A 17,344-nucleotide genomic window follows, 5' to 3' on the forward strand; every position below is an offset into this window, starting at 1 on the left:
GAGAAGGAACACTTTTATCAACATATAATTTCAACCGATATTAGCCTGCTAAAAATAGTGACTCTCTGATGGCACAAGCTTGCATAGAATATACAAAAAATGATCATCAACGACGCATCCACACCAAAAGAAGTGCCTTTTCAGTTTTTACTACATTGAAACAAAATATCACTTCAATGGGCGGCTAGTATGATGAGAATCTAACTCGTACACAGAAAGGAAGTGAGGATAAGTAAATTAAACCCTTAAAATTGATTTAAGACAAATGAAATTTTTTTATGTTTTGACGTTACCTTATCCCTTAGCATCTGTCTCTCTTCTGGGGTCCAATCAGCTGTCATATCTAAGACATTCTGTAGAGAAACCTCATCATACAATAAGCCTACCTGATATGAGAAAAATCACAATAAGTTAATGCAGCTGAGTTACAGTAATTGATGAGTTGCAAATGAAGATAAAAATTATGTTCTGTGCAAGCAAAGATTAATGCCTTAGTTATCATATGCAAAAGACGACAGAAAAATGTCATTGCTTGTTCCAAATCAAGATGATAGGTCATTAATGATTGCATGACTTGGCTTCAAAGATTAGCCTGTATGATGGTCGCAGGTAAAATAAGACCAGAAATATTATGCATAGTAAAATGCTACCCACCCAAAATGCTGGTAAAGCACATAACCTTCTCCAGGGCCCTCCATCAGCACCTCTCATCTCCAAGTACCTCTTTAGCCTAACCTGAAAATAATAGAATAAAAGTACCAAAAAATTCAACTAAGAACGACCTCAGATGCTGCCATATCATCGGATAAGCATCAGATAACGGCCAATTATGGAACTGACCTCAGGAAATATAGTTGTCAAGTGATTTTCCCAATCATTTAGTGTTGGCAATTCACCAGGAATGCAAGGAAGCTTCCCTTCCATAAAATCCTGCAATATTTTGAACTCAAAGTGATCAATTCTTACCCAAAAAATAAAAGGATCAATTCTACACCCTTAACAAACCAAGGCTTGAATGTAAAAGTCGTCTAAGAGAGAAGTTTCAAAACAAAGGATGACGGTGCAATATAAGCTAGCCTAAGATAATAAAAATGTCAAAGAGAGGTGAAAACCCTGAAGGTCATTCCGGCACAGTTGACATATTCCCCTTTCCGATAGACAAAATACATCGGAACATCTAGAGCATAATCAACATACTGCTCAAAGCTGCAATTGAAGAGTTCAAAAGAAGTCAGAATGGATGAAGTAAGATTAATAAGATTTCAAGGTAAAAAATGATACTAGTCACTGACGAAGACAATAGTATCACAACAATTTTTGTTTGAAGTTCTCAACCAAAGAGTTTAGGTTAACAACAATTTCATTCAATTCTTACTGCATGTGAATAGTTAAAAAAACAGAAAAGAATGAAAAAAGAAACCACAAACTCAGCACTGGAAAAATAAATTGATAATATACTTTTTAATGACAATGCAAGATGACACATTTTTTCCCAAGAAGAAATTTAAATAATCCGTAACTCGCAGAGCCCCCCTTTAGGCCTAGTAAATAATAATTACAAAGTTTGAGAATGCCAGGTCCTGACACTGATATTATGTTGATATTGAGATTGAGCATGCCAAATGTTAATGTATTGCATTCTACCCATCCAATGCATGTAAAATTCAAATACGTGTAATTTAGATTTGGACCATCAATATTAAGGATTAGCTCAAAGCTTGGAAAATCTGACAAATAAAAAACTTCACTGTGTTTTCATGCCATCTTTCAATTTCAATTCAAAGCAAGCCAGGAGCCTGGAGGCATTTTGCTCGCATTATAGTGATTCATGAATCACGAATTATCTCAAATTATAAAACTTACCAAAAGGAGTCATCAAAAACAAATGGCAGCATCCCTGTGCGGTCCTTATCAGTATCAGTCCATATATGGCTGTTTTAAGAAAATAAGAAACGAATAAGATATATAGCAAGAATGCAGACTGCAGAGAACGTAAGGTGACACCCAAATGACAATTTACCTCCTCATACTGAGAAGACCATTTGGCTTTCCTTCTTTGAAGGGTGAATTTGCGAATAGAGCAGTTGCTATCTGTTTGATATAGAGTATTAGTTATATTTCACATCATACCACAAATCTCCAAAGGAAAGAAAAGATTAATACTCCTTACAGGCTGTAAGGCCAGACCAGCACGAAACTTCCTTATCATGTCTGCTTCAGAACTGAAGTCTAGATTGACCTATAAAAGTAAAGCCTGAAATATATCAATATTCAGCATGAGAGATGGTCAAAATATTGCTTCAGAATATTTTATTTTCACCAAACCCAAAATAGGATGCCTTAGGAAATAATCAGCTCATAAAATATCATAATCTCACCTGTACAGTGCATGTTCTGAACATCATGTCAAGTCCAAGGGAACCAACTTGAGGCATGTAATTTCTCATTATTTCATATCTTCCCTGAGCCAAAACACCCATGTAAGAGAACATGTAATAGACTATTGAAGACCATTATCACTCTTCAGTCACCGAGTGGAATCAGACCCGCCTCCCGTTGTTGAGTAGCAACAATAAAAAACAAAAACATGACACTCATCATGCTGAATTGCACGCAGACAACAGACTAATAACAAGAAAGATGCTGCACTAAGACAACAATCAATTAAGTAATAACCCTTTGTATTACTGTAGAATAACAATGATCCCAGTAGCTTAACCTGCTAAAAACCTCCAATAATACGTTTAACTCAATACACTGAGGGAAATTGACAGTTTTAAAATAACAGCTACGTCTGATATACAAAGAGGGGTAATGTAGAGAAGGACTCTAGCTTAAGTCACTGAGCCACATGCCTAGCCCCTCGTTTCCCAGGCAAATGTCAACATTGTTCACACAGTTGCCATCATGAGTTCAAGTTAGACAAATAAAGATGATAAAGCTAGCATGCTGCAAGTATTCAGGTTATGACAGTTATTAAATAGCCATGACTGTGAAATTTGACATATATTTAATCCTAATATCAGGAAATCAAGCCAGATCCCGCAGCATAGTGCTAAGGATAGACCCTAATTTTCTCTGTTTAATATCTACTTTCAGGAAGTGTCATCCACTTTTTTCTTTTTGTACAAATGAATGAATATGTGCATGTTCAGCAAGTTCAGAGTCTTGCACAATAGAAAGGAGGAAAAAAACACCTTTGGCATGATAGGTATGTCTTTGATCTTTGAGTCCCCACTTTGGCTGGAAACCCATTCCCAAAAATCCAATTCCCATTTCCTCGGCAACTGCTTTAACCTAATGAAAAGAAGTGTAAAGTGATTTTTCATAAATATACAACATATACAGAGGCAACATCAAGAAAAAGAAAACCAATATATTAGCAGATCTCTGGATATCCCAAAATTAAAAAGAAAAAAGTTAAGCTGACTACAATGATGATATGTAACTTCTTTGATTGAAACGTCGATTGAAAAAAGAAAATTCTAACCAACCTTCCTCCTTAACTGACATAACAACAGACCACCTTTAATCTTTAAAGCATCCCACATGCATGCATAAACCTAAGTACAACTATTCAAATGACCTGATAGAGGTGCGAGTTAACTTCAGCACAAGTCTGATGCAAAGTTTCTAGTGGGGCACCACTAAGCTCAAATTGACCACCAGGCTCCAATGATATGCTTTGCTTCCCCTGGTCCACATAAGTTGAGATAAATAAAATTACAAGAAAATAAGGAGTAACAAAAACCACGCATTTGATTATGTGGATGCTCAAACCAGGAAGCATCTTGATAAACGACGTTGTAAACAAAGATTCTCTTGGGAAAAAAAATGCTTAAGGGTTGCTGTTTATACGGAGATAACTAGTTTACCTGTTTAAGTCCAATAATATAATCACCTTCCATTACTTTATCCCAATCGAATCTCTCAGAAATGCCATTGAGCAACTCTGCTATCTGTTCATACTTCATAGGACGGAGGCTTCCAAACTCAAAACCAAACTTCTCATGTTCAGTACCAATTCTGCAAAAAATAGTTTAAACAAAAAAGAATGAACAATTATTGTAATTTTGGAACATCGTAATGGAGAGTCCCCCATCTCCCCCCCCCCCCAAAAACCAAAAAAAGAACGGAAGAAAATAAAGTTTCTAACGGAGTAGCTATAGAAATTTGATGAAGAGTAAAACTGAGATAATATACAACAGGGAAATCCAACAACTCATGAACCTTGGAACTTAGGATTGACAATCTAGCGGACCAGAAATCAAATATGGTAATTTTCAAATGCAACAAGAAAGCACACAACTAAACCATGAAATATCAGAAAACTATTCGGCTAAGAAGGAAGCTGCTATCTAACATGCTCCATGAAACTAGAAAAAGAAAAATAAAGAAATAAAATAAAACCAGTTGATTCTTATGAACAAGACCTTGGCAACTTGGGTACCGGAGATAAGGGAATGATGATTGTTAAAGCGACACAAAGAAATGAATTAGCATGAAATTGGAAAAATAATAATAATACCTCCATTTTTCCTTCGGCTTACAACCAGAGGCAAGGTAGTCTATAAGATCCTTCTTTGTAAGAGGCTCAGTAACGACAGCATCTTCTGTAGGAGGGCTGGCAGCAACAATCACTGTATGATTCCGTTTAGATCCAACGCTGTTAAACATACTTTTCTGTGTAATCTGAATCTTTCTCGCAGAATCGCATGATAAGGAAGAGAAACCGACACGAGTTTTCTTTACATGGGATGCGTAAAACTTTTGTCTTGCGCGACAAAGTGTATTGTTCCCAACTCTGCATCGTGTCGTCTCAGTGCGCGTGCAGTACATTGAACCCGTCCGTGAAATCACGACCATGGTACTCTCCTGAAGAAGATACATGTACATAAGCCCACCTTCAAGGTCAGCGATTTGTGAAGGAACTAACGTAGAACAAAAAGAAAAAAATTGACATGTAAGTTGTCTCTGTCATTATAAAAATTCTGACGTCAATAAATTCAGCCTATCAAGTATCAGCATATACAAGCACAGGTTTTGTTATATCACTCACGATTCTTGAGAATTGCAAGACCAGCTCAGTTTTCAGATTTAAAAGCGAATGCCAGCGACTAAAAACAAATTAAAAATAAGTATCAATGTCGTCATCTTGGATAAAAGAATAAGTTTCCTCAGATGTGTTATTGCTATCCCCAGAAACACAAAGGAAGTGCTTCTACAGTGGTTCACTGATAAGAGCAGAAGAAGATAATTATGCTGCCGTGAAGAAGTTCGGCTCAAGACAGAGCAGAGCAAGTTCTACAAGACGTTTTGGCTTGTTTACCAATAAAATCTGAAATTCAAAGTTAGACATGAGAATTACAAAAAAAAAAAATTGGATACAAACACGATTGCAAGAAACGATTCTGAACAGTGTGTCAAAGTAACCAAAAAATAAAAAGAACGAAGTGAAGCCAAACTTAAAAATTTCTCTTGTGAAATTGTTATAAAGAGCAATACCAGCTATCTTAAAACTGAAAACAGAAAATTAGGGCTCTGAGAATATGGACTTTGGCGTCCTCGAAGACAAGAAAGTGGCGGGGTGAGCCGAGGGAGACGCTGGGAAAGAAGGAGAAGAAGCTCCGCTTTTCCTTTCCACTGAAACGAGAGGGAATGGGATTTATAAGGGCATCGTCGTTATTTTATTATACGGACACGTCAGCTTTGCAACTTTCTTTGATCACTTAGCAAAACTAATATGGTTTCTACGTTATCGTTACTGTCCGTACCGTTTAAAAAAATTATTAAAAATCCGTTAGCGTTTTCTTGTAAATTTTACATGTTTGGCTGATTAAAAGAAAGTTTGTTTTGGCAACTAATAAAAACAAAAATTTCTTCTATCCCCTGAACTGACTTTTACTTTCACGTTTTGTTAAACTAACATTCATGAACTACCCACAAGCTATAGTTAAGATAATGAATAGAATAAATTTTTATGAGAAAAATTTTGCATTGGACAAACAAGGCTTAAGATGCCCGCAGCATTTCAATAATATTTTTCGAGTGCATTTAGTACCTTTAAATATTTTGTAGTGTATTGAGCATCTTAAAATATTTTTTTAAATAGGTCCAGCAAGACAAAATTACTCTACTTTTATGAAATTTCGTATTAAATAAACAAAATAGGTAACATTCTTATGGAATTCTCAGTATGTTACTCTATTATTAATCCTTAATATAAGTTATCTCATTGAATTTATTATATCCATGTATAATTTTATTTTTAATTCATTATTTTTTAAAAAAAATTAATAATGTGTATTAAAAAACAATAAAATTAAAGAACTATTAAATTTTAAAACACAGCTAATGTAATTTAAAGTTTTTTTTTCTTGACTTTTGGTTAAACATGTAAAAATTACCTTATAATAAAATTAGAAAAATATGATCATGTTTTGGGATTCAGTATTTGAGCGCAGTCTGATCATTTCCACTTTGAGTCAATGGCCATCTAATCAAATAGTGGAACCTTTTCTTTTGAAATTATATTCTGAATATTTTCTGGCCAAAAAAAAAATTTGCATTCTGAATATATGCTAAATGAATTTCAGCGGAATAAAATAAAAAACTTTAGATTAATTTTTTTTGATTGCCTACATAGTTCACCGGAGCTTTGCTCCGACTACATCTGGATCCGACTCGAGTCGCACACCTGGCTGTAATGGGTGAGTGTTCCAATGGAGATTTCTGTATACATTGAGGCTCGAACTCGAGATTTCGCTTAAACAGTACCAAGCCGTTTATCACTTGGACCAATTCTTGTTCGTAAAATTTTAGATTAATTGTGGGTTGAACGTTTACTTTTTCTTTTTCTTGGGCCGAAGAATTGAACGTTTATATTCAAAAGCACAAAGAGATCATCACCTTAAGTTAAACAAATCGTGTCGTATATAAACTCTAAAGCATGAATGAGGTCATGAATGACAAAACCTTGATGTCTTCTCTCTCTCTCTCCCCGCCTTCTTTTTTGGGCCATCGATGGCTTCTCTCATTAAAAGTCATTTATTACTTTATATTATATACATTATCATCTGGCTGCTATGCGTGTGAGCATGTGCACTTTGTTTTTTTTGACCTGAGATGTGAGCATGTGCATGAATCTTAGGGGGGTGTTTGGCAAAACCAAAACCACGGTTTCAGAATCACTTTTTCACAAAACGAAGTAACCTCCTCCATATATTTACTTCGTAATTCGTAAAAGCACTTCTGAAACCATGGTTGGTTTCTATCCAAACACCCCCTTAATATCAGCATATTGTCTGTGTTCATCTGTATTGCCTTAAACTTAAGTGGAAGGATGCAATTTTAACTTTGATTTTCTGATTTTTTTTAGTGTTGTAATTTTAACTCTAATCTAATTTTGGGTGTAATTTTTATTTCTGATTTTTTCCGGTGCAATTTCACTTCTAATTTCTGAATGCTAAAAATTGCTCAAAAAATTAGGAATAAAATTGCACTCTTAACAATATCAGAGGTAAAGTTTTACGTAAAAAATAAAATTAGAGTTAAGATTATATATTTATCCTAAACTTTTAATACTTGTAATTTTTTAAGTTAAAATCTCATCTTTCAACCTTTTTTTTTTTGGATTTTACGAAGAAGTACGCTCTTATGACGCGGAAGACGAAGCTGCAATTTTGATTTAGGAACTTGAGGGCGGACGACATCACGGGTAATTTAATTTTATGGGCCTTAAACATGTTTAATAATTGAGAATTTTTCAAATTCTCGTAGCAGAAAAATTTCAAACAATCTTTTTGGAGTAAAAAAAATTAAAACGGTTAATTATTAATTCATTAATTAACAGACAAACGATTGTGCCCCACACATACTGGAGTTCGTCCGCGGGTCACCCTTGATGCCTTTTGAGAGGAGGAGACGACAACGACATTCCATCAAACAAAGTCCTGTGTGTTTCATAAGTAAAGTCTCAAAGTAGGTATATTGTGTACTTTACAATATTTTTTAGGTATATTTAATATTTTCAAATATTTTATCATGAACTTAATGCCTTGAAAATATTCTTGGCAAGTTTGTCCAGCCCTTTAAATTATATTTTGATATATTCAGCATTCTAAATTTTTTTTATGCTTATAACATTCCAAATTATTTATGTTACATTCAGCACTCTAAATTACTAAGTGTAGAATTGTAATAAAAATACTTTAAGATATTGGATGTGCTTAAAAAATATTTTAAAATATTAGATGCACTACTAAATATTTTAGAATATTAGACACACCTAAAAAAATACTTTAAAGTACAGGATACATCTTAACCCAGAAATAAATTTAGTTGAATATTGGATTTGATTTTGTAAGTTTTAATTCACTTTATCTTTTATATTTTTTTTCATTATTCATTTAACTTATAAATTTATATATATTATGTATGAGTAATTTAGAAAAATGTGTCATATGTATCATAGTTAGCTACCCCATCTATTTTTACTATAAGAGTTAATTGATTAATTGAGTTTAACCCTAAAGACAAGTATAATTAACTCAACCCACCTTATTTTTATGCTTATTATTTTTTCTCGAACTAATCTACCTAATTAATAGACTAATATAATGTTGTCGATATATTTTAACGAGGTTATATCATCTTTGTTATAACTAAATAATTTATCTAATTTTTTTAATTTATCTAAATTAATTAAGTAGTTTTTATGTTAATCACATATAAAAAGTAATTTATTTCACTTCTATATAGTCAAATGAATTAAATAATTCTTACATAGGGTCAGAGATGGAGGAAGTATTTTATTTATTTTATTCTTTTCAGGTACAATTGCTCCTGTTTTAAGTTTTAACAACCAAAACCCACTCACACAGGACAGTTCTGGTATTATAAAGTACTCAACAAACCATCGTTTTCCTTTCCAGCAGTTTTCACTAACATAATTTTACATTATTAACAGCAACATAAGCCACGTTGCTAACTATTTAACTTTTAAAGCGACTTGTTAATAATTTAATAGCAATGGTTGTCATATTAAATTTCAAAAGAAAGAAAGAAAGAAAAATTAGTGTCAGCAGGTGAGAGCTAAAGAAGAGGATGAGAGAGTAAAGCTGTGAAAGTGATCTCCCCATTTTAGCGTTTTATTGTGCATCTCCACTCGGATTCACCGCAGTTTTTTGGCAGCATTCTGATTATTTTATTGTCCAGGAAAAAAAACATAATTATTTTATTTTTCATTTATAAATAACTGTTACCTTCAATTTTTAGTATTACCTGCAATTCTTAATATAAGAGTCAATTGCTAGGAAGGATTTGATTTTTAATACAATACATCAATCCATTTTATCTCTTGGATTTGTAATTTTTCTTTCAGAATTTTTCCGATTGGTTGTAAGGAACTCCTATCAAGAAATAATTCCAATACACATAATTAATGGGGTAGTTTAGGAAAACCAACACTTATTATTACAAATAACCAATTTCACTAATTTTCTTAATATTTCCAAATTAATTATCTAAATCTTATATTAAGAACCAAATATAATATAAGAGTTATTTAACTAATTAGATATATTAAGAAAGATATATAAATTAGTTAATTATAACAAATATAACTTGACATTCATAAAATACTGTCATTTAATATTATACTCTGGTTCTTAATATAGGACCTAATTGTTAAGTTGATTTTGGTTTTAAATATAAGACATATTTTTTATATTTATCAATTTTTTCTGAATTATCTTTATTGATACTTCCTCAAGCATGATCAAATAAAAGAGGAATAGAGATATTAAGGAAGATGATTATGGTATTTTAGGAAAAACATGTTATATTTTTTATAATTAACTAATTTATTTAACTTTTTTAATCTAATTAAATTAGTTAAATAGGTTTTATATTAAGAATCGGAAGAATAATTTATAAGTTAAGTGCGGCTGCTAAATCAAAGACAGGATAGCAAGACCATACACAGATGATTTTTTTTTTTTGGGGGCCAAAACAGATGATAGCTGTCGACTCTAGTTTCTTCTATAGGAACCCTCACTGGCTGTCGTTTTCTGTGCGAGAAGCTTTCATGAACAAGTCTCAACATTAGTGACACATCAACAGTCAACAACATCAATAATGTTGACATCCAAAAAGAAATGCTAGTTAATTTAATAGCAATAATTTTCACATTACAAAAAATTACCACTTTGTGAGCATGTGCGAGTTCAAGAGGAGGATGAGGATGAAAGTGATCTCATCTCCATTGGCATTTAATTAGCATTTTATTGTGCATCTCTACTCGGATTAGCATAAGCTTTTTCTCGCATTCTAATTCGAATTGCAGATTCTTTCGGACATTTTAAGAGAATTTTCCTCGTTTTCGGAGCTATAAGATGTTGCCAACCTGATCCCAAATTAAGATTCCCATTTGCTCTGCGACAGTTTTAGCCCATCAAACAAGACATTACAGGGCTCTAACTTCAAAAGTACATATAGCTTTCGCCACAAAAAATGAACACTACTTCCTGCAGCTGGTCACATCAACTGTACCTTGAAGATTATTCTTGCGAGGGCCTTATATTAAATCAAGAAAGAGAGAAATAAACAAGCTCGTTGGATTGAAACCAGTGAATGCTCTTGGTGAACTATCAAGAGTAATTCGAGTTTTACTGGGAATGGTAATAACTAGGCAATGTAGCGATAAGAAAATAAGCTTCTGTCTCAAAACCCAGAAAATTCGGATATCCACGTCCGCAAAAGGATTGGCATGGCACCCCACAGCACCTGAAACACCCTGTACAGCCACACACACACGCAGAGTCAAGTTTCTGGGCCACACTGACTCACCAGTGCGAGTTTGATGAGAAGCTTCGTCTTTATCCCATTAGAGCATCATACGGATGCGAAAATTGGCTTTTCTTTCTGACACATCACCACATGCCTATGCAACAGTATATCATATGAAGAAACACTATCTATTCTGTCTTCTATATCGGCTCACAGGTGAAATTTGAGTGTTATCAAGTCTACTTAGGGATAATTTTCTTAGCAATCAAGATTCAAGCCTGTCCATCTTGTATTTATACTACTTCCGGTCTTTAATATAAGACTTAGTTGATTAATTTGAAGAGATTAAAAAAGTTAGTTGAGGTTAGTTATTTATCATAAATAGATGTTGTCATTCCTAAAATGTCCTCATTAATCATGCATGTTTGAATTATAAATTGATAGTAACTTCTTATTATACACAACTATTATAGGGATTACTTAGAGACAAAATGGATAAACATTGAAAATAAAGTAGATTTAGATCTTATATTTAAGATTAAATTAAAAGTTAAATTATATTTTATATTAGTAACCGGAGGTGTACATGTTGAAACACTCTGGGATTGAAACTTTTGTGAGTATACTAAGGTACTAATATTCGGATGGGATACCTAGGGGAGACCTATCTAAGTGAGACCGGAAACTCTGTTTAAATAGGTTGATTATTTCATCTCAACAGCTAGTTTCGATAGGGTTCCTCATTTCGGCTGTGGTAGCTATCATGTTCCAAATAGTTTCACTGCATTTTCCATAGGTGAGTGTGTGTTGGCTTTTCTGCATTCCTTGAAACTGAATCAAATGAAAGCACCCCGTTATTCGGTGTTATTTTGGAGGGAGTGACAGCTTGGTTGCTGATTTAAGGTTTAACATAGTACACCAATGCTGGCCAAAAAAAAAAAAAAAAGTAGCTAAACAACAACTGTTGGCTGTACTCCACGTGTCCTACCAAATGACACGTCTGCTTGCCCCAAAGTCGTTATCTTATATGCCGTTGCTTACCTTCAGGTCGGTTTTCGGTCAGTCCAAAACATGCTGCATAATAATAGATAGATAGAAAGATAGATATTGATAAATATAGAAAGAGAGAAACTTCTGCTTGTTTATACAAAAGCGTCAAAATTAAGCGCCTGAGAATTATCGGCTTATCGCCAACATAGAAAACAATTCTTTTTTCTTGGTTGGTCGGACAATTTTCGATTGTTTTGTGGGACAGGGACACCTAGATGGTAGAACAAGAAGCGTCGTTAATCGTTATTATCTGTATTTGTCTTGGGGCAAGCAGCTAGCAAGCCAGACATTCCTACTTTTAAGATTGATTGACGTTTCTGGTGTTTTTAACGTTGTAAATCAATCTTGTCCATCATTCGACTAGGAACCGGCAAGAACTACTTTTGCGACACTGACGAAAACCATTTACGTGATTAAAACAAGATAAGCCCTTTTATCATTCACTGTTTTAGAGTGTGGCATTCTCATACTTCTCTATATCTTGGTTGCGGCTGCACATTCTGTTTATTTTGCGTAGGTGGGTTATTAATACTCACCATTGAGGTTGTAAATGGATCTTCGCATTAAAATGTTACTATAATCCTATTGGGTTTAGTTAAAATTCTTAATGATATCAAAAAGCTTCCCATTTTAGTATTAAAGTTGTTGTATTATACTATTTGGTTATAATTTACTCTTATGCGGAGGTTATATATTCTATAAAGTAAGTTGTTAACTGATACTGCTTAGGTTGTTAATGCCTTCTCATTCGGTTGTTAATAGTCACTGTTGAAATTGTAAATGGATCTTCGCATTAAAATATTACTATAATCCTATTGGATCTAGTTAAAATTCTTAATGATATCAAAAGCTTCCCATTTTAGTGTTAAAGTTGTTGTATTATATTATTTGGTTATAATTTACTCTTATGTAGAGGTTATATAATTCTATAAGTAAGTTGTTAACGGATACTGCTAGGGTTGTTAACGCCCTCTCATTAGGTTGTTAATAGTCGCTGCTGAGGCTGTAAATCGTAATGACAGAGCAAATATGAATATGGAATGAGGGGCAGTAATGTCATTTTACAAAACGAAAATATTACTCTGAGGTCCCTTGGGACCTGTCAATGATTTTGAAATTTCGTGAGATGTCAGAGTAATAAATTGCCTTCTGTGGGACCTGTTAGTGATTTTCCCTAGTTTAAAAGCATTGTCTAATTTTTAGCTGAACTTCTTAATCTATACAAGGTCTGATAAATCTTTGTAACGAGAACCAAAATGGGCAGCTTACAAGAAGAAAGGAGCGGATCTTGATGGGAAGTGTGGGAACAAAATCTGAAATCTTCACAAGGAAGTCCAAGAAAAAAGCCAAGAATAAGCGAGAGAAAAGAACTTATAAATACTTACATAAGTTATTCCAAACATGCCCTCGCACCAATTCCTTGTTTGCCAATTACCATACCATACTCGAACAAGCCCCATCCATTCTTCCACGTCTATATCTTAAGATTACAAAGGCCCAGGAAAGTATTCTATTACTATCTGTAACAAATGAAAAGCGAGATTTTTTTTTGGGGGGGGGGGGACGTACTTCCCAGAGAAATTTGAAGATCCAATAAAAATAAAATATCATTTGAGATGTTAGCGGGCCGGTCATTTTAATTTTTAACTCTCATGTTCCTAAAACAACGTACTACTTCTGATTTTTAATATAAAAACTCGTTTGATTTTTATTTTGATCCTAATTATAAGACTCTCAATCTACTTTAACTCTTATGATTATCTATTTTTTCAAGTTAGTCCTCATAATAATAGTGGTTCTAACCAATATACTTAATTAGTACATATATTTTAAGAAAAACAATACTTATTTATTACAAATAACTAATTTAGCTAGTTTTCTTAATATATTCAAATTAGTTAACAAACTTTTATATTAAGTATCGAAAACAGTATATGTATTCACGTGTTATCTACCAATAAAGGTCTCACATCAATAATGAGTTCAAAATTTTGCCTTTGTGGAGTTTTTTTTTTTTTTTTTTTAATTTCTTTTCATTGGTACATCTTTTTCCCCCAGTTGTACAGGTCCTCTCTGTCTGCCGTTAAGTCCATTTCATCAGTGATCACCCTGATACCCTTGCAAGAGTAACAATGACTCATTCAACTGATAACCAATCCATGAGACCCATGCTCTTTGGTTTTTCGGAACTTGCGAAATTGAAGTATGTTCCCGTGCTTCAACTAGTTTGCACAGCTTAGTTCAAATTAAAAAAGAATAGTCATATATATGATGAAAATTGTTCTTCAACGCTATAAGGAGCCTACTTATTTATTGGCTTATTAGCAAACATAATAAATTTGATGTTCCAGCTCAGAGCAATGAGCTTGGTCTCCAACTATTATCTCTGCTCGTTCCTGCAATGTTTGTCTGTAAGCACAGTATCCAGACACCCACAACCTCTAAAGAACCAGCGACAATGGTTGCATTTCGAAATCCATTCCCTAATAAATCATAAGACCTCCAAGAGCACCGGTCTACTTGGTAGTGATACAGTTAGCTATTATTTGAGTGAAAACAAAACCATAATTCTAAAAATAATTTTACGGTGTATAAAAAAAACACTCCATCCTGGGAACCCCTCTATTAGACCACCACACGAAGCCGTATCCCACACACTTTGAGATCAAGGTATTTCTACGTCAAGTTTCAAAAATACTCTCGCTACAATGCAACAAGCATGAGGAGAGCACTAATGCTTGATATTCTCACACGAATACAATCTTTCTTAAAAGGAAAAAAAAAAAAAAAACATCAGAAGTAATCAACTATAAATTTTTACGCATACCATATCCAATCTCATTCTTAGCTTCAAACGACTTTTAGACAATACCTTCTTCAGAAACAACCAAAAACCATACATGCATATCACCTCCAAGAGGAGAGAATAGAAATTGTAAATCCTCGCTCTCTCAATTATGAAGTATCTAATAAATCTCAGTTATCCCTTTTCTAATTCAACCCTTTTTTTTGGGGGGGGGGGGTGGTCAACCAATTTTAGTGTCATGGATGGCAGAATTCCAAATCACTTCTTGGAGCCAGAGCATGCATAGAGTACAGAAAATAAAGAGGTACATCAATATTGTTCAATGCAGGCCACCTATCCATTTTTAATTTTATTATATTTTCCATATACACAAGGGACTAATCTGTAACTATTATCATCAAGAATCAGATGAAGGTCAATTAACTGTGCATTTATCAGGTTACCAGAAATTATCATCAACAGACGATACATCTAAATCTGAATCCTCCTCCAGCTCCAACTCAGGCTCCACAGGCCCAAATTCAGCAGATTCAATGTCTGCCAGGTTCTTCAAATCAACCACAGAAAGCTCATCCAGGCGCCTTACAACCAAATCTGCGGCCGCAAGCTCATAGACAGGGTGCTTACTAGCAACAGCCACACACTTCATCCGGCCATCATGTGCAGCCTCCACGGTTTGATTGGAGTTCCCAAATACAATGCACCTTTCAGGTATAAAGTTCAAAAGCTGCGCTGCATACACAAACATTTCTGGGTCAGGCTTTCCCCTATGTACATCCTCTGCCGCTACAATAACACCGAAATTCTCTTCAATGCCAATTGTTCCCACGGCAGACTCGAGAGTTTTTCTGGGACGAGTAGAAACCAAAGCCATTGGTATCTTATAATGCATCAAAACACTTACAAACTCTCTTGACCCGGCCCTTAACCTATATATCCCACCTTGTAAAGCCTGGTAAATTTCTTCTTTTCTATTAGCCATTCTCCTTAACTCTGCTGGGTCCCTGGACCAGCATAGAACTTCAGATATTGCTTGTTCATTCTTCATCCCTTCTATTCTCTTGAGGACAAAAGCTGGAGGAGGGGACTTTCCTTCTTCTTCAGAAAGAGCTAGCCAAGCTTGCTGCTCAAGATCAGGATTATCTTCAACGAGAACCCCTTCCCACTCAAATATGGCACCCAACCAGCCACATCCCATTCTTTCTTGTCTAAGTAAGGGATTATGAAGCGAAGGTTTATCTGCTCTGTTAGCAGGTGGCCACAAAGCAGGTCTTCGTTCAAAGCCATGATCAAACCCGTTACTTTCTTTCTCCGGCACTCTCTCTTCCCTGTACGCATATGCCTCTTTTGTAAGCTCCATTGCCAGAGCCTTAATCGACGATGGCACGAAGCCATTCTTTTTTGATTTAGGCAAAGACAATGATATAAAAAACCTTCCACCAAGGAATTCTGTAGCTGGGAGTCGACAATGAATCCATGTTTTACGTTTACCAGATGCGTCCCTGATTAAATTTCCTCCGCAGACAGGTCGATGGCCAAGAAGTGAAATAGCAGCAATCGATTCCACCATTTTTGAAGAAGCGATGTCACCAAACAACTAAAATTGACTTAGTAACCCTACGTAATGGCACAGACCCCTACTGGGTCACAATGAATGGCATAAGACAGGAGCCGACTGGACCAATTTAACTCCAACAGAACTTATCTGATAAAAGATTCAGAGCAGAAGTTCAACCTTCCTCCACAAATTTTGCGACCCCCAGAATAAATTGCAGTGAGAGACTAAAAATCAGATGATATCACCATATTCGACAGAAGAAGACAAAGAAGGACATTTCTCCCGGCTAAATCCCAAGTTCGTCGTCAAGAACCACCATGAAATTCCTTCAAGCAAAACCAAGCTCAGTCATTACTCAAACAGCCAAATTAGCGAACGAATCACTTTAAATATGAATAAACGAATACGCGATGGAGAAAGAAAAACCTAGTAACAGAAGAAATACGAGCGTTGGTACCTGGAATCAACCAGGATTCGCTCATATAGATTTTTGCCATATATATAAAAAAAAAAAAAAAAAAGAAGCAAGAAAAACGATTGGAAGGAAACGCATGTGGAAATAGAAAGAGAAATAGTGGATAAAGAAAAACCTGGTAGAAATCAAGTGATGATCCGAAACTTCACGGCTACAAGGGAACCGGGAGAGGGGAGAAGACCAGATTCTTCGGCAAGGAATAGATGAATCTCACTGTTTCTTTCTCGCAACGGAGCTTTGTACACGTTTCCGTCTTTAATTTTAATTGCTTCGCTGATCTCTTGGCCAAAGTGTGGCTTATAAATCATCAAGGACCGAGAGAGAACGCCGGCCAAAGCAAGCACACGTGTCGGTCACAAAAGACGGTTGTGGTTTGCATTCCCGGTGACCGACGGTAATTATAACCTACCTTCCCCATTTTCTTCGAGAAAAGGCTTTTAAACATTGAGAGAAAAAACAAAGGGGCGAAAAGGCTTTTTAAAACACGGTGGCCACTTGAGACAACAGTACTCGTTCACGTCACGCCACTTATTTGGAGATTTTTCTTTTCCATTTTTATGTTTTTCAAATGCAAAAATACAAGTGGGCAGTGTGGTCAATGACACGAGAGTGATTGCGCTTTTTACCAGTTATGCACATTATTTTATTTCCCAGGCCATTCTGGATA

At 34.8% G+C, this 17,344-nt stretch overlaps 1 protein-coding gene and 1 pseudogene across 1 annotated transcript; both read right to left on the minus strand.

Moving 5' to 3' along the window:
* Positions 1-293: 293 nt before the first annotated feature.
* LOC114725762 (glutamate--cysteine ligase, chloroplastic-like) lies at positions 294-5,627 on the minus strand (annotated as a pseudogene).
* Positions 5,628-14,913: 9,286 nt separating this feature from the next.
* On the minus strand, positions 14,914-16,943 carry LOC114725765 (5-amino-6-(5-phospho-D-ribitylamino)uracil phosphatase, chloroplastic-like). Its single transcript, XM_028912330.1, has 2 exons — positions 16,793-16,943; positions 14,914-16,528 (listed from the first exon to the last, which is right to left on the minus strand). The coding sequence occupies exon 2, from the start codon at positions 16,212-16,214 to the stop codon at positions 15,084-15,086; it is 1,131 nt and encodes a 376-aa protein (XP_028768163.1). The 5' UTR covers positions 16,215-16,528; positions 16,793-16,943; the 3' UTR covers positions 14,914-15,083.
* Positions 16,944-17,344: the final 401 nt, after the last annotated feature.

Source organism: Neltuma alba, unplaced genomic scaffold (genome assembly GCF_004799145.2).
Source record: "Neltuma alba isolate B1F8T4 unplaced genomic scaffold, ASM479914v2 tig00012275_pilon, whole genome shotgun sequence".
In the NCBI taxonomy this organism is placed as follows: Eukaryota; Viridiplantae; Streptophyta; class Magnoliopsida; order Fabales; family Fabaceae; genus Neltuma; species Neltuma alba.

Coding starts and splice junctions, on each gene's coding strand:
- LOC114725765 (XM_028912330.1), bottom strand. CDS start 16,214: ATGGTGGAATCGATTGCTGCTATTTCACTTCTTGGCCATCGACCTGTC.